Source organism: Carassius gibelio, chromosome A10 (genome assembly GCF_023724105.1).
Source record: "Carassius gibelio isolate Cgi1373 ecotype wild population from Czech Republic chromosome A10, carGib1.2-hapl.c, whole genome shotgun sequence".
In the NCBI taxonomy this organism is placed as follows: Eukaryota; Metazoa; Chordata; class Actinopteri; order Cypriniformes; family Cyprinidae; genus Carassius; species Carassius gibelio.
The window spans coordinates 6,637,715-6,663,997 of record NC_068380.1 but is presented as its reverse complement, the minus strand read 5'-3'; the positions used below and the strand labels follow the sequence as shown (position 1 = coordinate 6,663,997).

At 37.3% G+C, this 26,283-nt stretch overlaps 1 protein-coding gene across 3 annotated transcripts in view; it reads left to right on the top strand.

Annotated features, from left to right (window-relative positions):
* Positions 1 to 26,039, top strand: part of LOC128020962 (cell adhesion molecule DSCAM-like) — a 65,445-nt gene extending 39,406 nt beyond the window's left edge. The window contains exons 5-33 of one of the 3 annotated variants that reach the window (XM_052607790.1): positions 583 to 861; positions 957 to 1,232; positions 1,308 to 1,604; positions 3,226 to 3,501; positions 3,590 to 3,868; positions 3,953 to 4,072; positions 4,882 to 5,061; positions 11,238 to 11,452; positions 11,832 to 11,928; positions 12,109 to 12,237; positions 12,415 to 12,582; positions 12,924 to 12,994; positions 13,107 to 13,347; positions 13,658 to 13,804; positions 16,172 to 16,327; positions 16,487 to 16,620; positions 16,822 to 16,975; positions 17,839 to 17,956; positions 18,237 to 18,397; positions 18,514 to 18,612; positions 19,721 to 19,909; positions 20,021 to 20,311; positions 20,395 to 20,571; positions 20,753 to 20,783; positions 22,094 to 22,209; positions 22,288 to 22,479; positions 22,564 to 22,761; positions 23,844 to 24,146; positions 24,399 to 26,039. In XM_052607790.1, coding sequence (XP_052463750.1) covers positions 583 to 861; positions 957 to 1,232; positions 1,308 to 1,604; positions 3,226 to 3,501; positions 3,590 to 3,868; positions 3,953 to 4,072; positions 4,882 to 5,061; positions 11,238 to 11,452; positions 11,832 to 11,928; positions 12,109 to 12,237; positions 12,415 to 12,582; positions 12,924 to 12,994; positions 13,107 to 13,347; positions 13,658 to 13,804; positions 16,172 to 16,327; positions 16,487 to 16,620; positions 16,822 to 16,975; positions 17,839 to 17,956; positions 18,237 to 18,397; positions 18,514 to 18,612; positions 19,721 to 19,909; positions 20,021 to 20,311; positions 20,395 to 20,571; positions 20,753 to 20,783; positions 22,094 to 22,209; positions 22,288 to 22,479; positions 22,564 to 22,761; positions 23,844 to 24,146; positions 24,399 to 24,748 — 5,444 coding nt within the window. In that variant the 3' untranslated portion in view covers positions 24,749 to 26,039. Of the gene's footprint in view, positions 1 to 582; positions 862 to 956; positions 1,233 to 1,307; positions 1,605 to 3,225; positions 3,502 to 3,589; positions 3,869 to 3,952; positions 4,073 to 4,881; positions 5,062 to 11,237; positions 11,453 to 11,831; positions 11,929 to 12,108; positions 12,238 to 12,414; positions 12,583 to 12,923; positions 12,995 to 13,106; positions 13,348 to 13,657; positions 13,805 to 16,171; positions 16,328 to 16,486; positions 16,621 to 16,821; positions 16,976 to 17,838; positions 17,957 to 18,236; positions 18,398 to 18,513; positions 18,613 to 19,720; positions 19,910 to 20,020; positions 20,312 to 20,394; positions 20,572 to 20,752; positions 20,784 to 22,093; positions 22,210 to 22,287; positions 22,480 to 22,563; positions 22,762 to 23,843; positions 24,147 to 24,398 lie in introns of those variants that run through there. The other 2 variants (XM_052607791.1, XM_052607792.1) reach the window with 2 other exon arrangements.
* Positions 26,040 to 26,283: the final 244 nt, after the last annotated feature.

Here is a 26,283-nt window from a genome sequence, read left to right as displayed (position 1 = left end):
TGGATGGCCGGATGGATGGATGGATGGGTAAATGAACTGATGAATGGATGGACAGATGAATATATAGATGGGTAAATAGATGAACTGATGAACGGATAGATAGATGAATAGATGGATGATGGATGGATAAATAGATGAACTGATGGATGGATGGATGGATGGAGAAATAGATAAATAGTTGAATTGATGAATAGATAGATAGATAGATAGATAGATAGATAGATAGATAGATAGATAGATAGATAGATAGATAGATAGATAGATAGATAGATAGATAGATAGATAGATAGATAGATAGATAGATAGATAGATAGATAGACAAACAGATGGACAGATGGATGGCCGGATGGATGGATGGGTAAATGAACTGATGAATGGATGGACAGATGAATATATAGATGGGTAAATAGATAAATAGATGAACTGATGAATGGATGGACAGATGAATATATAGATGGGTAAATAGATGAACTGATGAATGGATGGACAGATGAATATATAGATGGGTAAATAGATAAATAGATGAACTGATGAATGGATGGGTAGATTAAATTAAATTAAAAATGTTTTTCTTGTTAATAGATCCAACAAAGTCGGCTCCTGCGATCCTCGATGGGTTTGAGAAGCGGGAGGTCATGGCATCCCACAGAGTGGAGCTCCCATGCAAGGCCTCCGGACACCCGGCACCAAAATACCGCTGGCTGAAAAACAACAGGCCGCTAGAGTCAGACTCCCGTTACCGTCAGAGCGTAACAGGCCTGCTGATCGAGAGAGCCCAACCCAGTGACACCGGCAGCTACCTGTGTGAGGTGTGGAACAGCTTTGGAAACACAGAGGTCATAGGTCGTCTCACGGTAAAAGGTATATATCGGGTTTCTCCTGCCTTATTTGTCTGATAGATTTCTAAATATCTTATTGATAAAGTAAACATAAATAATATCACTGTGTTTTTCAAGAACCTCTTAAAGTGGTGGTCAGTCCGCGAAATGTGAAAGGCAGTGTGGGTAGCCAAGTGTCACTAACCTGCAGCGTTACTGGCTCGGATGAGTACGAGCTCTCATGGTACCGCAACGGTGACAAGATCAGCGCTGGCGCCAACATTCGGATGAACGGGATCAATAAGGAGAACCTTGTGATGGATGGGATGGCGAAGAGCGATGGAGGAGTGTACCAGTGCTTTGCCAGGAAGGCCAAAATATCAGCTCAGGATTTTGTGCAAGTCATATTAGAAGGTCAGCACCATCCCAGCCTTTTAATTTTGGTACATTTTGATTTCTTTAACTTAACAAAAACATCTCTGTCTGCAGATGGAACCCCTAAGATCCTGTCTGCCTTCAGTGAGAAAGTTGTCGGTCCGAATGAGTTTGTCTCTCTGATGTGTCACGTCAAGGGAACTCCACAGCCTGCCGTCACCTGGACACTGGACGATGACGTTGTCATGAAGGACAATCGGCACCGCATCGGTCACAGCATAACAGCAGAGGGCAACGTGGTCAGCTACCTGAACGTCTCCCACACCCAGGTCCGGGACAGCGGGGTCTATCGCTGCACCTGCAACAACTCGGCGGGGATGGTCTCCTACCAGGCTCGAATAAACGTAAGAGGTGCTTGTCAGATCAGCTCCTCAAAAACACACACATATATTTCATTCTGCTCATCTCAAGTTCATGCGTGAAACGAGGGCCTGACTAACATCTGCTGGTATTTTTTTTATTTCTGTTAATCTTTCTGGTCTTTTATTGCTTTTTTTGGTGGTCACGTTCACTCTTTCATATGGCTCAGTGTGTATTTATTTTCTTCTGTGTATTTTTTTTCTTTCCATCCACACTCTTAAAAACAAAGTTTGTTTATTAACATCAATGGTTCCATGAAAAAACATTTAACATCAGTGGAACTTTTTATAAAAAGAAAATCTTTAGAGTGGAAAATGTTAAATATTCTTTATTCTAAGGTGGGAGTTTACACAACACAGTTTTGGCTGTTTATTTACACAACAGTTGCATTTTTGGGGCCTGAAAACACAAACTTTTGAAAACAGGTTTAAAAGTGCAAGTTTTTAAAACAATACCATTAATGTGCAGGTGCACATCATTAACTTCTGGCCTGGCAAACTGCATTTTTAGTTGTTTTCACAGATCCGTGTGAATCCGTGTTGACAACATTGATGTCTGTATGTAAAACCTTTTAAAAACGCGAAGGAAAACATTTTCCATTTATAGTGCATCGTTTACAGACCAAACACAAAATTGCCATATTTTTAACAATTTCCTCTGGAGAAGTACACTTTAGCATAAGATTACTTATGGAAATATTCTATTTTAAAACAATATGCTCAAGTCTGTACTGAATGTATTGTTTTTGGACGCTGAATTGCATGTTATTTACATTCATAAAATGAAAATTATGCGTTCAGTTTCTATTAGATGAGCTTAATTTAAATGTAACTTCATATGTAATCTAGTACATTTAAATTATATTAGCTTTAAACACAACAAAATATTATTAAAATGGTTAATTTGACATTTTTACAAAGTGTAGTTTTTAATAATGTACTTATGTGTTTTAAGAAATTGTCCCAAAATGATTCTTTAAGTACACTCAAGTCTTTTATTTCATTAATGTTAGATTTAGTGCTTTCAAATGATTAATCGCGATTAATCGCATCCAAAATGAAAATTTAATTTTCTTGACATAATATATGATTCTGTTCTGTGTTTATATATTAGGTATATATAAATACAAAAACATGCACATATATTTAAGAAGAAATATATTCATATAAACATGTAAATTCAAGTAAATATATACTGTATGAGTGTGTATATAAATATGCACAGTACATACAGTACACATATATTATGTAAACAAAAACTATTATTTAGGATGTGAATAATCATGATTAATGGTTTGACAGCACTAATTATATTATCTGCAAGTACATTTTTATTTTTTGAATATACCATTAAGATTTAAATTGCACATTCAGTATAACATAAGGATGTATAGAGAGATGAAATGTGTGAGAAACAAGTTATGTAGGAGTGTCAAAATTACCATCCTAATATTTTACTTTGTCTTGTCTGTTTCTTCGATCTTAGAAAGGCCCTCATCCATAAACCATAAATCCACATTGTCTTTATAATTTTTTTGCTACATTTAATGCAAATCGGACTGTCAATAATCTTTTTTTTGTTTTGTTTTGTTTTTTGTTTTTATACCCTTAAGGTCCTGCTGACATCCGACCAATGAAAAACATCACAGCTATAGCTGGGCGGGACATGTACATTCACTGCCATGTGATTGGCTACCCATATTACTCCATCAAATGGTACAAGAACTCCAACCTTCTCCCTTTTAATGACCGTCAAAGGGCCTTTGAGAACAATGGCACGCTGAAGCTGCTGAACGTGCAGAAAGAACTGGACGAAGGGGAGTACAGCTGCCATGTGCTGGTTCAGCCCCAGCTCTTCAAGAATCAGAGCGTCCACATCACCGTGAAAGGTAGCGATACTGGACATCTGAAGTATAATGAGTTAAACGATGACATTTGGTATAGCAGTGTTTAACAGTGTTCTCTGGTTGTTGTCAGTGCCTCCCTTCATCCAGCCGTTCGAATTTCCACGTTATTCCATCAGCCATCGCGTCTTCGTGCCCTGCGTCGTGCGCTCAGGTGACCTTCCCATCTCTATTACCTGGGAGAAGGATGGAAAACCCATTAACGCCAGCCTCGGGGTGACCATCGACAACATCGACTTCACCAGCTCCTTGCGGATCTCCAACCTCCAGCGGATGCACAATGGCACCTATACCTGCATTGCCCAAAACGATGCTGCCGTCGTCAAATACCAGAGTCAGCTCATAGTCAGAGGTAAGACTACATGTTGTGTGTATAACAAAGAAACGTTCACAAAGACAGAACTTGAATGAATGTGATCCTGTGGATTTTTTGTAGTTCCACCAAGGTTCAAAGTGCAGCCTCAAGACCAGGATGGAATCTACGGGAAATCTGTCACCTTGAACTGCTCTGCGGATGGAGAGCCGCGGCCAACTATTGAGTGGAAGTACTCCAAAGGTACATGGCTTCACTGACAACTATAACATTGCATGCAAAAGTCTTAATTGGTGTATTGTCTTTTAAATATATGTTAACATTCCTAAATCAAGATACATTTACTTGAGAAACACAACTGTGTAAGATAATAACGCATAACTAATAAATGTAATACACTTAGCTTTCAGATAATCTACTTTGAATTAAGATTTTTTTTTTTTTTTTTGTGTTTTTTTGTTTGTTTGTTTTATAAATATTTGTGAGTGGCGAAAAAATAAAATACTAGTAGTACTAGTACTACTATTAATAATATAGTAAAAAAAAATATATAAATTTAGTTTTTAATGGACATTAAACAATCAAGACAAAATGATAGCCTTATCTGTTTTAAGAATAAACCTTTTGCCAGTCAGGGGAAAAATTTGTATTCTGTAGTAGTAGTAATAATAATAATAATTCTGAATTTGTTCGCAGACATGTCTTTTTTCTTGAATATTTTTACTTAATTATAGATTTATAATTTTTTAATCATAAGCTTCACCCTTTTTTAAGCAATTTACAAGTGAGAAAAATAAATAAATAAAATGTAATAAAAAAAAAATAATAATAAAATAATTAAAAAAAATAGATTCTGCAGTTTAGGTTTTTGTGGATATTTTCGATATTTTCACTTAAAATGTACCGATGCTGTAGCCTTTAATTTTTGTTAGAATAAACTTAACATTTCTCTTTTACATTTTAAAATAATTTGCCAGTGGTGAAAAGAAAAGTATGATGTCACAGATGTTTTTTAGGACTTTAACTAGAGACCGTCTTCCTCTCTGTGCCAGGTGCTGGGGTGCCCCAGTTTCAACCCATCGCTCTAAACTCGGGCTTCAGGGTCCAGCTGCTCGGGAACGGCTCACTGCTGATTAAGCACGTTCTCGAGGAGGACGCAGGTTATTACCTGTGCAAGGTCAGCAATGACGTGGGAGCCGATGTCAGCAAGTCCATGTACCTCAATGTGAAAAGTAAGAAACACTATTTTACTGAGATGTTCGGTGATTGGTTTGCCGGGTCAGTTTGCAGTTCTGCTAAAATTCTAATATTTAGGTTTTTGTTAAGAGGTAAATAGTGAGACACTTTTGTTAGGTTTTATTTATTTATTTATTTATTTCGCAGTACTTAAGGACATAGTTTAGAAAGTTCACAGAGCTTGTGTTATGGCTTGAGAAACAACAACCTTCTTGTTACTGCCAGTCTTGATCCACTGGGCCACTCGCAAAACCAATCATCTGTGTGCTTAAGGTGACAGCTTTTGTTTTGTGCAGGCTTGGAAATATTTTTTGCAATATTGTTGTCAATAGTAAGACTGAACGAGATGAGAGGGTCTCTGCAGCGGAGTCTCTTTGTCTGCCTCAGACACATGTGGGTGTTTATCCACGAGTAGCCATAACCCTTATTCCCCCTCAGTAGGAGCTGACATGTGGAAAAGCATGTGCTTTCAGTGTTCTAAATGTGTGTGTGTGTGTGTGTGTGTGTGTGTGTGTGTGTGTGTGTGTGTGCATGTCTCACTTTTTCTGTGTCCACCCACTCTGTTACACTCTGTTACCACACACGTACAGTAAACACATATGGGAGAGAGAGAGGGAGAGTGATAGAGATTACCTCAGACTATCATTTCATGAAATTCTTCTTCACAGTGCTTGTGTAAGAAGTATTCAATTATAAGCAATCCAAAGTAGAATGATAGAATCTGATAGAATGAGAACGGTACTATTTATTTTAAAGTCAACATGAAACTTGTCCACAACCCATATTACATCCATAATATAATGCATCCAGATATTTTTTTCATAGATTATTTCAGACATTCAGAGATTTATATTATATTTAATGAGATTTATTACAATAAAACCTGGAACATGCATTCCAGGTAAACTGGGTCGATTTTTATTTCCTATTGACTTAATCAAGGAATGTAGTAAACTCTTTATACCTTATTATGTGTGTCTATTCCCTGTCTGTCTATGCATGCGGTGGCGGCTGCGTTCTCATTTGATCAGAGTGTGATGTTAGAGAGGCTTATTTTCACACCCTGCTCTTATCAGCACACAGCAGGAGCTTCCCTGCAGAGTACGACCTCTTCTTCATCCTCTTTCCCTCCCTAACTCACTCTCTCTCTCTGTCTCTACTCTCTCTGCCGCTCTCATTCACATGTCGTGTAACAACACACACACAGCTCCGTTCTCAGAGAGATCGATCAGGCTGACAGGTGAAATACTGTGTCGTGTTTGTGCGGAGAGCTCTGCTCCAGGAGACACGGCTCTGTTGTTATGGCTCGCTATTGTAACTCGAGTCTCCCTGAGCGGTTTGTTTCTGAGTCCACTGTGATCTCTCCAGTTTACCACAAACAAGGTGCTCATTAAGATCAGCTGTGATCAGCGCTGAGAGCTCAGGTCGTGTCCCTATGACCACAAAACTGGAACAAAACTCTCAAAACAATTAAATATATTTATATATATATTCTAATGTATTCTTAGTGAGAAGTTTATATTAAAGTGCTGATTTAGAAAGTTTTGCATATGAATGTCACCTAACTATGAGATGTCATTGTCTGTTTATAAAATGTAATACACCATAAAAGTGAGTTGTCTTAGATTATTGCAGTACGTTTTACAAGAAAAAAAATGTTTTCGTTATATTTTCATTTTATCTTATCTATTTCCTATATTATATGTAAGCTGAGTGCATTGCATTATCTGATTGAACGTTCTGTGCATTGCATTCAGTTGTAAAAATGTTATGCACATAATATATACTGTACAAACAGTAATTAATACGATACAGAAGTATGCTACTTAGAAAACAAAATACTGATGTTTAATAGTGCAGTGCAATTTTCATGAAATCCTGCTGATAAAAGAATGATGATAAAAAAAAACTATGATGATCCCAGGAAAGTCTGTATATAATAAGACATAGTGGTGCATCACATCAGTGGTTGTTTTACCATGATCCCTCCTCTGTTTTCTTCTGATTTGTTGCAAGATTTTCCGTTTTCATCATTGTGATGCGGCTCATTCTCCATGTAAAGCCCAATGATGCAGTAAAGGAGGATATCAGGCTGTGGTGAACACAGCCACTTAACCAGTCAGCTCACTGTTTACCCCAGTGCATCGTGGGGCAGGAGCTGCTGTACACATGCGTGTAATCTGCCCGTCAGCCCAGCGAGGCGGAGGTTCTTGGCCTACATCCCCCACACACAGCCCTGAGCGCTGATGTGATAGGGGATGATAGGTGCCCTCAGAAAGCCTGCAGGGAGCCAGGAGTCGCTATGAGACTGAGAAAGGAGAAACATTACACTGGAGGAAAACTCCAGATCCAGCCATTCCGGCTCAATTTGTAGCATTATGCAGCCTAGAAATTAAGTAAATGTTAAACATAATATTTCTGGTGAGCTTGAGACATGCTGTCAGAATTTATACATTTTATTATGGCATAGATCATTCATGCATTATGTCAACAGATAAAGCTTTTGATTTAAAAAATTGGCTTTTTTTTAATGAACAAGAGTTAAATTTAATTATTGCAGTAGATGTATTGCTCATTGCTAGTTTATATAAATTTTAGTAGTTAACTAATATTAACATGAAACCTTATTGCAGTGTTATCAAAATGTATATCTGCACTAATGGTCAATAGGCGTTTTTTATTTAACTCTCTTGCTTATATACCAATGATGCATTTATCTGATCAAACATACAGTAAAAAGAGTCATATGGTTACATATTATTCTATTTTAATACATTTTAAAATGAAATGCATCCCTTTGTGAATTTTCACAGATAAATTTTCCGGCATTCTAAAATGCTGATTTAGAAACATTTCTTATTATTATCGTCAATGATTAATATTATGTATTTAAAATTCTTAATATAATATCTAAATATTGATGCCCTGTGGATTAACCTATTATTTTATTTATTTTTTATTTAAAGAGACTTTAGATACTTTTTTCTGTACAGGGGAAACTGGATCATATTGCTGTATCTGTCTCTGATTCACAGATTTATGTGTGGGCTGATAGTTTGGGGTCAAATGTCAGAGAGCTGTGCAAAGCAAACCCTCAATTCTGACCCCTCATGACTTAATTAGACTGATTAGTTTGACAACCCCTCCAGCCTTATACACATCAAGACATTAAACAAACACATTGTGTATTTTCATGCAGATCTTTTAAATCCCGGAAAAGGACAAGATTACTAGCGTCCCAGAGAAAGATATTCAGCTCAGATCCATGATGCAGACATGCAGGCTCGCAACTGCTCTCCTCTGAAAATCAATTGTGGATGTGTGTGCTATTCCTGTCCTCCATTGACAGCACCCTCTTACAGCTGGGGGAGAGCAGGCAGGCCTGGCTGGTTGGTATGGTAACGTGTCCAGGTGAAAGGGAGATGCAGGCTCTCATGGGAGGAAAGGGGGGTGAGGAAGGCAGCCAGGATTCCCTGCGGCCTGGACAGAAATCAGAGACCGTGTGTGTGTGTGTGTGTGTGTGTGAATATATATATATATATATATATATATATATATATATATATATATATATATATATATATATATATATATATATACAGATCTATCTATCTTATTATAGATAGATAGATAGATAGATAGATAGATAGATAGATAGATAGATAGATAGATAGATAGATAAATAGATTCAAATTCAATTACGAAAAATAATATGATTATTATCATAAAAAAAAATTAATTGTAATATGAAAAATATAAAACTTTATAATAAACTTTATATTAAAAATATAAACTACATGTGAACCTTTTCCTATACTCTAATAGAGTTTGCCTTAACTGAAGTGAACAGAAGTTGCAGAAACTGCTACCCTGAGAGACTGTGAGTAAATGTGTGTATTCGTGACATGCAAAAATAAACTCTCACGGTTGAACAGCTGAAAACCAGCTCATTTTTGTCCATTTACGACCCCTAAATGAACGAGTAAAATGAGCCTGAATCAATCAGAGAGGATCCAGAGAGACGTAAATCACTCCTACAGCCGGAGAGCAAGTTCCTGCCCAGCAACACACTCTTCTCCTGTCTGCATCTCAGGAGAGGAATTAGCAGCTTCCCTTTCAGTCCAACTGCTGCTTATAATTCAGCTGGATATTAAAGAAATACATCAACACAGCAATTATGCAGTCATGATGAAGACAGCTCGCAGCCTGGGGGAAGATACAGCTGCCCCTCCAACACAGAGACTACTTCCCTCTTTAGTGTTTGATTCTGGATAATCACATAAGGAGCGAGCGCTTGGCCGTGATAAGAAATAGGATGCCAGTTTAGGCTGTACAGCTTCATTTTTACCTTCTGATCAACTGTAGTCATTTTAAGAGACTTCACGCGGGTCCTCTCAGTGTTTACAAATGAAAACGCTAGGATTGCTAACAGGGTGAACACATAAAGGGCTGGCATTACATAATCAGTACATAATGATGTCATTTTAACTTTTGACATGTTTATATTAATCAAACTGATAATAATTCATTCATATTCTATTCTGTAACTATTTTAGAGGTCATATATAAGTCATGAGGGTGCAAAAAAAATCTAAATATTGAGAAAATCGCCTTTAAAGTTGTCCAAATGAAGTTCTTAGCAGTGCATATTACTAATCAAAAAATTAGGTTTTAATATATTTGCAGTAGGACATTTACAAAATATCTTCATGAAACATGATCTTTACTTAATATCCTAATGATTTATGGCATAAAAGAAAAATCTATAATTTTGACTCATACAATGTATTTTTTGCTATTGCTTCAAAAATACCCCAGCGACTCAAGACTGGATTTGTGGTCCAGGGTCACTCAGTTTATTATGTGTTTTTTTTTTTTTTTATCACAAAAACACAATGAATCATGATGTATATAATTAGATTTTATATTTTCATTTTTCAATTAAATTTAGTTCAAGTTTTATTAAGTTTTAACGTTGTTATATTTTAATATTAATCTCTGTAGATTTAACATTTATATGTTTTTTGTTTGTTTGTTTGTTTTTACAAATATTTATTTGGTTTTAGTAATTTTAGTTCTTAACCCTTTAACTGTAAAAATTAATCCTTTAAAAGCCATTTTAAAATCAGACATTGCATTACCATGTAAATTGTACATATCATGTTACAAAATGTTTTCATTCATGAATTATAAAAATTTAAGTTTGGATCGTGCACTATAAAGTCTATGTTAAAAAATATGAGTGACAGTTAAGGCTAATCTTCAGTTAGTTGCTTAGACAACATTTTTATTTTACATTTTTTAAGTTTTCAAGTAGTATTCTTTTTCCTTTAAAATGTTTATTTTATTTAATGTTCCGTTTATTTCAAAAAGGCAAAAGCAGTTATTGTTAATAATTAAAAAAGAATCTGATTTTAAAATATTTTTTCTTAGTTAATAACTGGTGTTCGCTACTGATATTTGTCCTGTTGTTTTCCCTAAAATAATGATGTCACTTCCTGGAGGAAGAATTTTTAAAAAAGAAACATTGGGAATATATCTAATGAAATAAAATAAAAAATTCCTTGTTAAATGTGCAGCACTTGCAATATTGCTTGATATAATTGTGACAAAAGACAAAAATCTATTTTGATTTTTAAAAATGTGGTTTTAATATTCTAAATATATTTATATTATAAAGGTATTTAGTACATGTAAAAACATGTAACCTTTTTTTAATTCAGGCAAAAAAAACAGCGACAGCAAAAAATTGGTCTGAGAATTGCTGGAGTGAATAAGAGATGACATGTAAACGGTCGGGACTTTCAACCTGACACACTCAATCACATCACACACTGTACCGGCGCTCCCGTGTACCCGCCTGGCGATTCGCTCCCCCAGTGAATGCCTGTAAGGAAACGGGACATGCATGTGTGTGTGTGAGAGAGTAAGAAAGAGGAGTAATAACTGTACTACTGCATAAAGCATCACATTCAGTCTTGCTATTGCCATAAATCTGTAAAACATTGACCTTGTCTGGAGTAGTAAAGTGTTCTGATCCTCGCTGTTGCAAAACATTACATGGCATTTGCACAATTGTACTGTAAGTTAAAAGTCGTTGATGTCATAAGAAGAACTTGTTCGGATTGATCTGCAGTGATGGCATTTGTCATCATGCTTTTCTCTCTCTCAGTTCCAGCCATGATAACATCATATCCCAACAACTCACTGGCAACGAAAGGAGAGAAGATAGAGATGAGCTGCAAGGCGCATGGTGAGAAGCCCATCATGGTTAGATGGGAGAAGGAGGTGGAGAAGGAAAAGCAGTCACACATGATCAATCCAGACATGTGGCGGCACACGGTCACAGTCAAGAACGTCGGCGACGAGGTCGTCTCCACCCTGCAGGTCAGATTCTTCATTTGTGCGTTGTCATCTTTCATGCTTGGCCTCTTCAATGCACGTTTTTCAAAATGAAACAATCCTTCACACTCAGTCCAACATTTTACACTGATGCAAATATAATAAAAGTATTAATAAAAAAAAAAAAACACCAACACCAATGTGACAAATTCGAACAGTGAGTTTTATTTTTATACGAGTTCTGTAAAATATTTATTTAATTATTGCATAGGTATAGAAGGTCCTTCAGGTATATAAACTTTTTTTTTTTTTTTTTTTTACATAAGTTTGTTGTGAATGGTTAGTGATGATCAGGCTCATTTAGGACATGAATATTGAATGTTTTTTTTTCTAGTTCATTCACACACTGTTTTCCTGATTTCAGATCTACCCAACGATGAGAGAGGATTCTGGGTTCTTCTCCTGTCATGCCATTAACTCCTATGGTGAAGACAGAGGCATCCTTCAGTTAACGGTTCAGGGTAAGCAGCCGGAAAATCGCCTGGGCTTGGCTGGAGATTAGGGGAATTTATTAAGCATTTTATACGAGACTCTTGAGGGAAATCTCCTGATTTAAATGTGGTGTTTAAATGTGGGTGGGATGGGAGGTGGGGGGGTTCAAAGCCTCTGAGAATCTGAGCGCCTTATCGTTGAATTCTCAGAACCACCAGAGCCTCCGAAAGTGGAGATTCGTGAGGTGAAAGAGAGGACCATCGCCCTCCGCTGGACCATGGGATTCGATGGGAACAGTCCCATCACCGGCTACGATATTGAGTGCAAAAATAAAACGGGTACATGATCCAAACCCATACAAGCAACAGTAACAAGTACCTTAGACAATAAAGTCTAGTTTTGGCATGAATATATATCATAAGTGTGATTAACATGACAAGAAATACAGCGAATCAGCTTATATATGAAATCTAGATATTTTCCCAACCAGTTGTAATCTCTTTACCTATAAACAGAAACTTGGGAACGAGCTCGCAGGACCAGAGATGTTTCTCCTACCCTAAACCAGGCCACCATCATAGAACTTCACCCATCGTCCACCTACAACATCCGTATGTTCGCCAAGAACCACATTGGCGACAGTGAACCCAGCAACGAGCTCACCGTAACCACCGATGAAGCAGGTATGATATACTAGTCAGATCTGTCATGAGAAATCAAAATTACTTAATGTTCATGTTCAGCAGGGAATGTTACTTATTATCTTATTTCTTATGTTTAAAATGTATTAGGCCAGTTTTTGAAGTGCTTTCCTATTTATAGAACAATAATATAAATGTATAGTAATGTTTCACTTCCTGTTGAACACAGAAGGAATTGTGTTGCAATACTGCCATCTGGTGTCCAAGGGTGGCATGACAGGAGTGTGATTGAGATACTGATCACCACTGATGCTACTGTTTGTAAGAAATATGATGGAAGATATCAGACCAGGCTAAACCGAGTGTTCGTTTGACCACTCTAGATCCCGAAGGACCACCCCAAGATGTGACACTGGAAGCCATGTCATCCCAAAGCATAAAAGTTACATGGAAGGTATGGTTTCAGGTGGTATTGTGACTATATCGTGGAATTATCAATGCCAGTTAAGAGTGCATGCCAATAATTGAGGTCTTGTTTATAAGCAGCATCATTTCATGATCTGCAGGCACCGCTGAAACATCTCCAGAATGGCGTGATCAGGGGGTATCAGGTGTGCCATCGGGAGCACTCCATAAACGGCAGTCACCAGTTCATCTGCATCAGCATGGAGGCCACGGGAGAGACAGAGTCCCTGAGCCTCAACAACCTGAAGAAGTTCACAGAGTATGAGGTGGTGGTGCAGGCCAGTAACAGTGCCGGTCCGGGACCTGCTTCCAGTGAAGTCCGGGCCACAACAATGGAAGATGGTTAGCCATTGTAATCATTCACATGATGCAGCAAATTTTAGACCTTCAATGTAATGTGTTTATAGCTTTAATTTAAAAAACTAACCATCAAAAATACCATGATATTCACCAAACGCCTTTGCAATATTTGCTGCCAACTAGTGGCTACTGGAAATGCTTACAGTGTTTCAAACTTCTGCAAGGACTGTAAACCCAATTCAAGTTAATTCATAAATTTTAGTTTCTTTCACACCTACTGTACATATTCTGTTCCAATGAGTAATTAGGCTATCTATGAGATGATTTTTCTGTATTTCTCTTGTGTTCTCAGTACCCAGCAGAGCCCCAGAGAAGGTTGTGGCCACCGCTGCTTCTCCTGAAAGCATCTCTTTGTCCTGGCAGACTCTGTCCAGGGAAGCTCTCAACGGCGTTCTACAGGGTTTCCGTATCATCTACTGGGCCAATCTACCAGACGGAGGTACAGCTCAGACCCCAATGAGCTTAATGTGCCTGAAATAGCATTTGTTTCATAATAGCATAAGTTAGAAGCATCTTATATTATGCTTAAGGATTTATATTTTATTTTATATTTTATGTGTCTATACACAGACTTATTATTATTATATATCATAAATATATTATTTATACACACTGTAATTATTTATAGTGTGTATACATAATATATATAATTAAATAAAGTATATATATACATATATACATTATTATATATAAAGTGAGAAATTATAGAGAGATATTATTATATATAACACTATTATTAGTATTATTTTACACATTTTGCATCCATGGACCACTAGGGGGCAGAATGTACCTTTCAAACTGGGAATTCTTTTTTTTTTTAAAGCCAAAAGGAACTGAATTTCAAAATTCACATGTAGGCATTATGCATATTGGTATTAAGTTTATTTTGGTTTGAAGAGGAAGAATTCCAAGTTGAAAAGGTATATTATATAGTGTATACTTAGTGTGACAGATTAATGTTGCATCCCAAATCATAGCACATTAGCATATTTTTTGTACATAGTACATGTATTTTGCAATTCAGCAATCGTCTCTTTTCTTAAGTGTTGTGCCAGCCAGTTGTCTGATTATGTTTCTCATGAGTGATAGATTTAGACAGTGAGATTAGTTAATCGATCACTGTGCTGCAGCACACAAACAGAGAGCAACATAACACATTTTGCACACCTGTTTAATTGGCTGCTTCATGGCTCTCGATCAACTTGTGCTCAGTAGAACAAACTCAAAGCACACATTATGTTGATCCGGCTCTTCCCAGGAGCTATTTGCTTATAAATTGCCTTATTATGAAGCAGCAGAATTCAGCCCAGGCAACTCAGGTACAAAATTCAGCACCGAGCAGCAAAAGACAGCGGCTCTTTTCCATCCAGCAGCAGCAGCTAGAGTGCTTAAGGAATGATAACAGGAAATATAATGGAGACATTAAAAATGTCAAACCTGCAAGATTGCTGAAGAGCTGCAGACAGTCTCAGTGTCTGCCCTATATCCTGCATGGGTGTACATTGTTCATTATTTAACTATACAATGACAAAATCTTGGCTAAAAAGCTACTGAAGTCATATCATACATCAAACTCAAAAGCGAACTCAAAAGTTCACCCAATAATGAGTGACCTCATGTTGTTCCAAACCTATATGTGTTTCTTTCTTCTGTTGAACATAAAATAAAATATTTTGGACAATGTTGGTAACATTGTTGGTGTGTATGCAGACCATTTGGAATACTTAATCTATGAATCAAACTATCAAATAATTCCAGATACCTTATTATTCGAGTTGCTATGAATAACTGAAAATCTACTTGCGTTCTAATTGGTTCAAGGGTCCAAGCCAATTGGATTCACATACTCATTACCGTTTACCTATATAACCATGACATATTCAGTACTATGTACTATGAATACTATGTCTCCCTCATCCTAGCCCACCACCTCCCCAGCACCACCTGCTTAAATCTGCTACAGGGATCTTCCTCTCTTTAGCAACAGTAGCATGTTTCCTTTAAATTTTATCATCTGAGCATTTATCTCTGCAGCAGACCAAGACCAAACCTATGCAAATTCTGTTTACATTAATAAAGATTTTACAATCCATCCCAAGAGTTTTCATGACTGAATTTAATTTCCATCAAACCTTACAATTCACAACACTGACATCAACAAAAGCAGCAGACATGCAAATTCAAATGCAAATTCACTCTCTGACTTTAGGTGGCGCTTTTGAAAAAGCAGAAACACAGCGGTAAACACTTATTTTATTAGGCATTATATAAAAAATAAAAAAAACATGGAAAAATGTCAATGAAATCTTTCTAAAGAAAGTTAGTTCCCTTTAATTTAGAATATTTCCTGTTTAAACCAGTAAATACGCTCCCACCTTGCTCGACGTAACATTATGAAGTGACGAGAATACTGTTTGTATGCGAATAAAACAAAAATAACAACTTTATTCAACAATTTGTCTCCTCTGTGTCTCTCCACATCAGCGTGGGCAGGCAGCTTATGTCATAAAGTGATTAATGACAAAATTTACCTTTTGGGGTGGAGTACCCTTTAATTGGGGGCTTTGAATAAAATTAAGGAGTTTTTCCTCAAGTGTGAACTCCATAATCTGCAATTCCTTTGCAAAGCCTTTTTTTATTTACAATATATATACTGATTAATATCAATGTTCACTTAATTTTAGAAATCTCATTGGCTGTCACTCAGTAGTATTGTGTTTACTGTATCTATTTAGTATTGTGTTTACTATATGTATATTCGACAGTGAGTATTAAGAAAGATTGTAAAGTCTTGTTGTTTATACAGAACTAGGGGAAATCAGAAACGTCACTACCCAGAAGGCCCAGCTGGAGCTGGAGGGTCTGGAGAAATACACCAACTACAGTATCCAGGTGCTAGCCTTCACCAGAGCAGGAGACGGAGTACGCAGCGACCAGATCTACATCCGCACCAAAGAGGACGGTACGTCTGAGCGACATCCATTCTTCAACCAATTGAAGTCATGCAAAAAAGATCTTCTGTTGTGGAACTTCACTACTGTCAAATTCTGTCCCTCTGTTTGAGAATCTGTTCAAAAGTTAGTAAAGATCTCTCCAAACTGCCTGAATCTTTTTTCTGCAGTGCCAGGTCCACCCGGCGGGGTGAAGGCAGCTGCAGCCTCCAGCTCTGTGGTGTATGTTTCTTGGCTCCCTCCGCTGAAGCTGAATGGCGTCATTAGGAAATACACAGTCTTCTGTTCCAGCTCGTATCCCACGGTAAGACTCAGCCAACTGCTCTCATACAGTACTAACAGGAGAGATATCAGGCTGGCTATTAAGACAGTGTTAAACAGCATGTGGAAGTGCAAAGCATTTTAGCACAGAGCCAGTACTGTGCAGTGGAGCTAAGGATGATGTTGTCAGCCGATGGAAGACACAAGCACTAACCATCGATCATTTATTTTGGGTCTCATTCAGGTGGTCAGTGAGTTTGAAGTGGCCCCAGATGAATTCCTGCACCGGGTTCACAATCTCAGTCGTAACAAGAAGTACAGTATCTGGGTGATGGCGGTGACTGCGGCCGGCCGGGGGAACAGCAGTGATGTCATCACCGTCGAACCTCTGGCCAAAGGTTTGAGTCGATTACCTTCTTCAGAAGCAAAGCAGCTGTCTTCGGTTTTAGGAGGATGTTTTAAGTTAAACCTCTTATGCAGCCATTCTGTGAAACACTCATTCTGGAGTAATTAGTTGTATTTTGAGTTCTTTTGGGCCATGAGCATCTTCTTAAAATAAACAGCATATTTAATAGTTACCTAATATTCAGCATACACTAATGTTGTAAAGTTTGGGGTGAATAAGATTTTTTTTTTTTTTTTATAAGACTCTTATGCTTATCGAGGCAGCATTTATTTGATCAGAGGTACAATGTAAAAAAAAATATACGATACAATAATAGTGTGAAATATTATTACAATTTAAAATAGATGTTTTGTTTTTGTTGTTGTTTTTTTTTTTTTTGATAAAATAATTTTGTTAATGTATTTATTTCTGTGATGCAAAGCTGATTTTTTAGCATGCATTACTCCAGTCTTCAGTGTTATTATTATCAGTGTTGCAAACAGTTAAGCTACTTAATATTTTGTTAATTATGATACTTTTCAAGTATTCTTTTGTGTATAAAAAGTTCAATTGAACATTTATTTGAAAGAGGAATCTTTTGTAACATTAATACATGTCTTTACTGTCACTTTTGATCAATTTATTGCATCCCTGTTTAATAAAATTTAATGAACATTTTTTCTTAAAAAAATAAAATAATAATAATAATAATGACCCCAAACTTTTGTATGGTTGTGTAAGATTGTGTAATTTGCATTGATTGTGCTCTGCACCGGAATTGTGAAATATTAAGCATTCATAAATCAAAAACATATTCAATTGTGGTGTTTTTTTGTTGTTGTTGTTTGTTTTATTGTTGTTGCTGTTGTTTAACAGCTCCTGCCAAAATCCTCACCTTCAGCGGGACTGTTACAACACCATGGATGAGGGATGTTGTTTTACCCTGCAGGGCGGTCGGAGACCCACCTCCTGCCATTAAATGGCTGAAAGAGAGGTAAATAAACCCATTCCATTGGCACAGACAAGAATGTATAGAACATACACTCTCAAAAACAATATTAACATTAGAATGAGAATGTGATTTAAGGCAAACATGCTAACAACGTATGCTGAGTTCAGTATTATAGTGAAGAACATACTGCAGTGCAGCTCTAGCCTTTCATTAAGAGCACACAAGCATCTGAATACCTATGAGTAGAATCAGTCACTGGGGAATGCTGGGAAATGTCAAACTCTTGCCCCTCTTATTGACGATTCACACTGTTTCTCGCCAGCGGGAGCCCGGCTCCTGCCATCATTGATGGAAGGCGCAGTATCCATGGAAATGGCAGCTTCGTCATTAAGACTGTGAAAGCAGAGGATTCTGGGTATTACACGTGTGTCGCCAGCAATAACTGGGGAACGGACGAAATAATTCTGAACCTTCAGGTTCAAGGTGAGGTGTGAGAGTCGGGCAGGATGGTCACGTTCTGTATCGCCTCCTCTTTGTGTCGGTTTCATTTCCTCTGAGGTGTTACGCAGTGTTTCTCACTATATAAATATCATCTTCAGTCCCCCCTGACCAACCTCGACTCACTGTGACCAAGACAACCACCACATCCATTACTGTGTCCTGGATACCAGGAGACAACGGTGGGAGCTCCATTAGAGGTGAGCCGCTTCCACCTTCAGCAGTTTTTCCTGCTGGAGAAAAACTGAACAGAAAAAGAGAATAAAACTCTGATCTGTCTGTCAACTGAACTTGATTTTTTTGGCATATTCTATTAAAATCCATTTAGTTTTTGTAGCCTGAACAAAAAAAAAAACATAGAAACCCAGTCCAAGGAATCACAGGATGTTTAAAATCCAATTCAAATGTGATATTTTCCTTTACATTTATATAAAATTTTATTAATGTGATTATTTGTGTTGTGTGAATTTAGAGCCTAAATTATAATTTCATGATAATTAGTTTTAAACTCTGTTATTACATAATCTGAATCTGATTTTGCACTGATTTATTTGTTTTAAATAATCTGGCCCTTTGGTTTGGTATCCATCACATTCAGAATAATGAGAAAAAAATAAAAATAAAGAAAAAAATATTATTCAAAAGTGTGGGGTCAGTAAGATTTTTGTTTTGAAAGAAATTAGTACTTAGTAAATTAGTATCAAAGAATGTTTAAAAAAAAAAAATCATGGTTTTCATAAACATATAAAGCAGTTTAAATTTAACATTTTAATAATAAGAAATATTGTTTGACAATAGTACTGTTTTACCCAATTTTTGATTCTATTGATAAAGCATTGGTAAGCAGAAGAGACTTCTTCAAAACATTAAAATATCTTATCGCCCCCAAACCTTAGAACAATAATGTGAATATAAACCAATTTTATATAATATACTGTAAAATCCCTTATATCATGATGTCAGAATGTGAACTGCATTTCATTCTGCATTAGAAAATAAAACAAAAAGTGGGACCTAAAAAAACAAGTATGTACTTACAGACACAACACATTTAAATGCATAAAATACAGCAATATCTACAATGCATCCGTCCTCTATTGTCACACTGACAGCAGCTCGGTTTGGAAGAAAACAACTCTGATGAAGTCATTACTATAGCAACTGATGTGGATGAGCTGGATATAAAGTGCACTGAACAAATGGATCCAATTGCATTGCTTGAATAATGACAGTCAATCCTAAAGAATCATATGAAATCCAAACAAAGATTTGTTATTATGAATTAATTCTGTGTCTGTCTTTATGCAGGATATATTCTGCAATACTCAGCGGACAACAGTGAGAAGTGGGGAAGTATTTCCATTAGTCCTAGCGAGCGTTCCTACCGTCTGGAGAACCTCAACTGTGGCACCTGGTACAAGTTCACGCTAACAGCCCAGAATGCTGTTGGTCCAGGCCGAATCAGTGAGATAATCGAAGCAAAGACTCATGGGAAAGGTGTGCATTTTGTTTTGGAAACCCAATTTCTCAAATAATAGTGGGGAATTGTTCAAGGTAGTGATCACAAACACCTTTCCTGTTCTCCTTCATTGTCTTTACCCATCACAGAGCCACAGTTCTCCAAAGAGCAAGAGCTGTTTAATAGCATTAATGGAACATGTGTCAAACTCAACCTGATTGGCTGGAATGATGGCGGTTGTCCAATCACCTCCTTCACTCTGGAATACCGTCCATTGGACAGCCCCGTCTGGACCAAGGTGAAGTGCACGTCTCTTACGAAGAGCTTCAACCTCCAGGAGCTGCAAGAAGCCACTTGGTACGAACTGCAGATGAAGGTGTACAACAGCGCAGGGTTGGCTGAGAAACGTGTCAAATTTGCTACTTTGAACTTCAACGGCAGTAAGCGGAGTTTGACGGATCACCTTTACAATAAATGCAAATTATTTGTTTGTGCTTTAAAATGTTAAATGTGTTTTCAAAAGCCACCATTGCACCGCTGGTGGAGACGGCGGTGAAGGACCCAGTGATAAATACCGGCAACAAGGGGATGAAGATGATGGTGACGATCTCTTGCATTTTGGTGGGAATGGTGCTGCTCTTCGTCCTGCTGATGGTGCTGAGGAGGAGGAGGAGAGAGCAGAGGCTGAAGCGGCTCAGGGGTCAGATGGTTTTCACAGCTTTTAACGACAAATCAGTGTTTTCAAAGAGAAGGTGTAGATTCGTAGGCATAAATACAGAGAGCATATGTTACATATATGTACATCAGCCTTATTCTTCATGACTCGATAGTACTTCCATTTTCAGTGCATGTTACTAAAGCTGATTTGTTTTTTTTCACAGATGCAAAGAGTTTGGCTGAAATGCTTATGAGGTAAACCTGATGATTTTCAGTTTTGCTTTTAAAGGCAGAAACACCCCAAAATTCAAAATGTGTCATTTATTCGCCCTCTTTCATTCCATATAATCTTCTTTCTTTTATGCAGCAGAAAATAAGATATTTAGAATAATCTCTGAGCTGCTCTATTCCACTCATTGAGAGCATAGTGATCCAAAATGACTAAAAGCATCCTAAAAGTAGTTCTTACGAGTCACTGTTCCAAATCTTCTGAAGCCATACAATAGAATCAGTGTTTTGAAACAGATCCATTGTAACTGTTCCAAAGCATATTACGCACAAATGAATCAAACTTAAGTGAATCAAATTCAACATTCTGTCAAAAAGCACCATTAAGTCATTTATATGACTCACTGTATGCCACATCTTATAAAGCAAAACAGAATCAGTTTCATTGAAAAGATTCATCGTAATGGATAGTTCATGCGCAAAAGATTCTAACTCAGCACTGTATTTAAAAGCAAGCACCAAGTAGTTCATACAACTCACTATATTCCAGACCTTCTTAAACAAAACACAATTTCAATCAATTTCTTGGAATCAACAGATCTAAAGGATATTATGCACAAATGAATCAAATTCTATCAGCATTTTGTTAAAAATCACCATCAAATAATTCCCAAACTGTCTGTAAATGGAATATAAATAAGATATACTTATGCACAAATGTATCTAACCTCAATTACTCAAACTATTTTGGCATTTTATTAAAAAAGCTTCAAGTAGGTCAAATGACTCACTATATTCCAAATCTTTGGTCATTCCAAATCTTCTGAATCAGTTTTCTTTTTTTTTTTAGCAGATTCACTGTATTAGACAATTCTAAAGAATATATTATGCACAAACGAATCAAATTCTATCAGCATTTTATTAAAAAGCACCATCAAGGAGTTGCTATATTCCAAATCTTCTGAAGCAAAGCAATAAGAATCAGCTTTTTGAACATATACAGACAGTAAATGATTCAATAATAAATACATCTGTGTGATGAATAAACCACAAAAGGCTGCTGCTTCAGAAGATTTTCTGGATTAAGGATGCTTTTACTTTGACTTTTGTGTCCTCTTTTGTTTAACAGTCCTTGGTTACCATGTATTCTTACATTATATTGAAACTGCAGCTGGGAAATTCTTTAACATATCTTATTTTGTGTTCCACAAAGGAAAAAAAAAAAATCTTATAGGTGGGTGAGCAAATAATGCACTATTCCTTTGATGACTCACATGTCATGCTGACCTTGTAGAAGCGGAGATGTTATTCACAGGCTTGTTTGTGTTCTCCTCCAGTAAGAACACAAGGCCTTCAGATACCATGAACAAACAACAGCAGACCCTCCGCATGCACATCGACATTCCCCGAGCGCAGCTGCTCATCGAAGAGAGAGACACCATGGAAACAGTGGGTGAGTCGTGTGCGCTGAACCACATTCAAACCTAAACATTTGTCTGAGGAAGAACGATGCTATAGAGGTCTCTAATAGTTCCATCTCTCCCTTCCCTGCTAGACGACAGATCAACAGTGCTACTGACGGATAACGATTTCGGAGAAACTGCCAAACAGAAGTCTGCTACCGTTACTCACTCTGTCCACTATCAGTCTCTATCGCAGGCCACCGGCCCACTGGTGGACGTCTCTGATGTCCGACCTGGGACGAGCAAGAGCAGTCTGTCGAGTAAGAAAGAAACTTCTTAGCACATATATAAGAGAGCGGCTTTTGATCATACTGTTTAACCGAGCATTTCGGAACCACCCTCAGATCCCACCTCTCGCCGGACAGCTAAAGCTGGCCCTGCGGCCCGTAACCGTTATGCCAGTCAGTGGACGCTGAATCGTCCCAACCATCCCGTCTCCGTCCACACTCTCAGCACGGACTGGAGGCTGGGGACGCCCAGAGTGGCCGGTTCAGTGGACAAAGAAAGCGACAGCTATAGCGTCAGTCCGTCACAGGACACAGGTCAGTCTGTTACACTAACAAACAGCATACACTATACTGTACGTACATCTTGAGCTTTTGTTAGGTTCTTTTTTTATTAGCTTGACACATCATTACAGCTGGGTATTAAAATTATCTTATCAGCCTTTTTACAATATTTAGTATATTTCTTAATATTTATGTGCATGCTTTAAAAAAAAATAAAGAAAAAATTTATTTATTTTTTTACCGAAATTTTTTTATGCATGAATATAAAACTACAAAGAAATAAACATAATGTTTACATATTTAAACCACTTTAAAGCATATATATGGCATGCAGGGACATCCATGAAATTTATGGACGCAATCGAATCATTCAGAATAAATTCAGAACAGATTTATTCTAACAGACAGTTCTAAAGAATATTATGTGGAAAATTAAGTAATCTATCAGCATTTTATTAAAATACGATTCTGTTCACATATTTGGGGTCAGTAAGATTTTTTTTTTTTTTTAAGACAGTAATACTTTCAAAAGTGACTGTAAAATACTTATATAATGGTAAAAATATAGTATTTATTTTTATTAAGTTTTTTTTTTTTTTACTTTATATTTGTCAAATAATCCTAAAAACAATGCATCATGTTTTTCACAAAAATAATAAGAAATGTTTCTTGAGCACCAAATCTCAGTATATTAAAAAGATTTCTAAAGGATCATGTGACACTGAAGACTGGAGTAATTTCTGCTTTTCCTTCATAGGAATAAACTACATTTGAAACTGTATTAAAATAGAAAGCAATTATTTTAACTTGCAATAATATTTCACTATAATACTGTTATATTTTGAATTAACACAAATGCAGCCTTGGTGAACATATGAGATGTCTTTCAAAAACATTTTTAAAACATCAAACTTTTGAACGATAGTGTATCTCTGTTCTTATTTCTTCTCAGAAGATACTCCATGGCTAAATATAAATAAAAATAAATTTAAATGATCACCAAATTCACAGTGTCAATTTATATCAGCAACAAAATAATTTCAAGTATCATATCAAAGCTAATACATGCTAGAAGTGCCTGTTGTTACTGATGAGTTCTGACCCGCTGTGTTCAGACCGCGCTCGCAGCAGTATGGTCTCAACCGAGAGCGCGTCTTCTACGTATGAGGAGCTGGCCAGAGCCTATGAACATGCCAAGATGGAGGAACATCTACGACACGCCAAGTTCACCATCACAGAGTGCTTCATCTCAGACACATCGTCCGAGCAGATGACCGCCGGCACCAACGATTACACGGACAGTCTGACCTCCAGTACACCGTCAGAATCAGGCATCTGCAGGTTCACAGCCTCACCACCCAAACCCCAGGACGTCTGCAGGGTGATGAACATGGCCGTACCCAAGGCCCACAGACCAGGTGAGACTACCGCTGGGAAGTAAGGATTCTAAACTCAATTTCAGCCAATTGGAGCTTTTCTTAATAACCTTGAGTGAGTTAATATAAAAAAATGTGAAGCTAACATTTTATGCACTCTAAAGGGTAAGGTCATCATTTTTCAGCAATGTTTTTTTTTTCTTTGTTAGTTTTTTTTTTTTTTTTTTTGGAGGGCAAAATTCAGTCATTTCAAAAGGATTTCACAAAAGCAATCTGGAATTCTTTATCCCGCAGGAGGGGAGCTCGTACACCTGCCTCCATACCTGCGGATGGACTTTCTTTTGAACAGGGGTGTGTCGGGAGCATCTCGGGAGGGGGCAATGGGCCAGGCCTGTTTGGAGCCACAGAAGACCCGCTCGCTGAAGCGTCCCGCCTTGCTGGAGCCGACGCCAATGGAGGTGCCGACCAGCAGGGACGTGCAGCAGTGGCAGCCGGGCACGGCCTCGACGCTTCCACAGAGAGAGGCCGGAACGGACTTGGCGCAGGCTGCCAAAATCAGCACCTCCCAGGAATCACTGCTGGACTCCAGAGGACACTTAAAACAGAGCAACAATCCCTACACAAAGTCCTACACACTGGTATAACAAAGACCGGACAAAAATAAAACATCAAGAGCAAAAAGCGAACTCTTCATACGCGGTTGTATATATGTTTCCTAGTCTACTCCGAACAGTTTCTTTATTTTATGCTTTTTTAAACAGTGAATTTACTTCTTAAAGAGAACTCCACACACCCAGAGATTGCCAAAATGAATTTATTATCATCAATATTAATTATGCTGACTTTAATGATTTACTGATTCACTTATTTTAGCAGTTAGTGTGCACAAACTAATGAATGGGAATCCATTTTCAGTTTGAGATAAAGTGTGAGAGTGATTTCCATTGGTCCAATGTCGTCACCGGTCAGTTTGGAAGAAATCCTGGGAGTGCATGAGGATGAACCAATTTAAGATGAAGATGACAGTATGAATAACGACCGCTGGAGGGCCCAGCGCCAACCCCAGAGTTTTTTTGACTACGAAAATATTCAAATGTGAAGATTTCGTATTCTTATGAGTATAAATATATAAAAAAATATATAGATATATAAAATGAGAAATCACTTTTATTTGTGGGTATTACAGGGATTTTTTTTTTTGATTTGGTTAATAAAGTCCTTTAGTCAGGTTTGCACATATCTTGTTTAACCTAGAAAAGCAAATTGATGATTATTTGTGTTCCATTCTCGCAATGGTGCAATATGGAAATCCACGAACCACGTTTGCTTTCTGCTGTACTCACCCATGACGTGAGCTTCTGATAGCCAGAGCAAATGAAATGACAGAATCAGGTGCAAATTAGCTGCGGTGGAAGCAAAGATTGATTTAGCATGCTGCATGGGGGGAGACCGGACCACCTGCTGCATTGACAGTGTGGCTCTTTCACCTCCTAAGTGTAGTGCACTAGAAAGGTGTCTTCAGGGCACGCTCTCTCTTCATTAGATTTATTTTTGCTGCATTGCAGACATACTGCACTACAGGGAGACTAAGACAATCTAAAGAGATCCCTTAAAAGAATAACAGTTATGATCATATTCATAAAGATCCACGAGCAGTTCTATATGATTATGAGCCGTATGGTAGCAATATGTTATTGTTGCCGCTCTGCACCAAGCTGTCTTGCAGGGAGAGTTATGTTGAAGAGTTGTGAGATGATATTTCACTATATTTGATTAGATAAATATATTGTCCTTACTATACGTATTTACAGATTTGTTTTTCTTTTTTTCTATTTGTTTTTCTTTTTTTTTACAGAGTGCTCACAGTTGGGACACTCCAGAAAAGATTTTCCATGATAATCCTGTCGACTAATAAAAGGTTGATCCCCAAACGAATCTGGCAGTTTGGTTAACGTTTTTCATTTTGCTGTGGGATATAAAGGGATCTGAGCGTATGTGATGAACTGTGAAAATGAACAGCTTAATATCCAAACTAAGATGGGGTTCACTTTATAGAGATGAACTTAAAGCAATAATTCACCCCATCTATTTTTGATTACAAACCTTCAGCATTTCTTCTTTTATGTTCCACAGAACAAAGCAAGTCATACAGGGTTTGGAACAACACATTTTGGGTGAA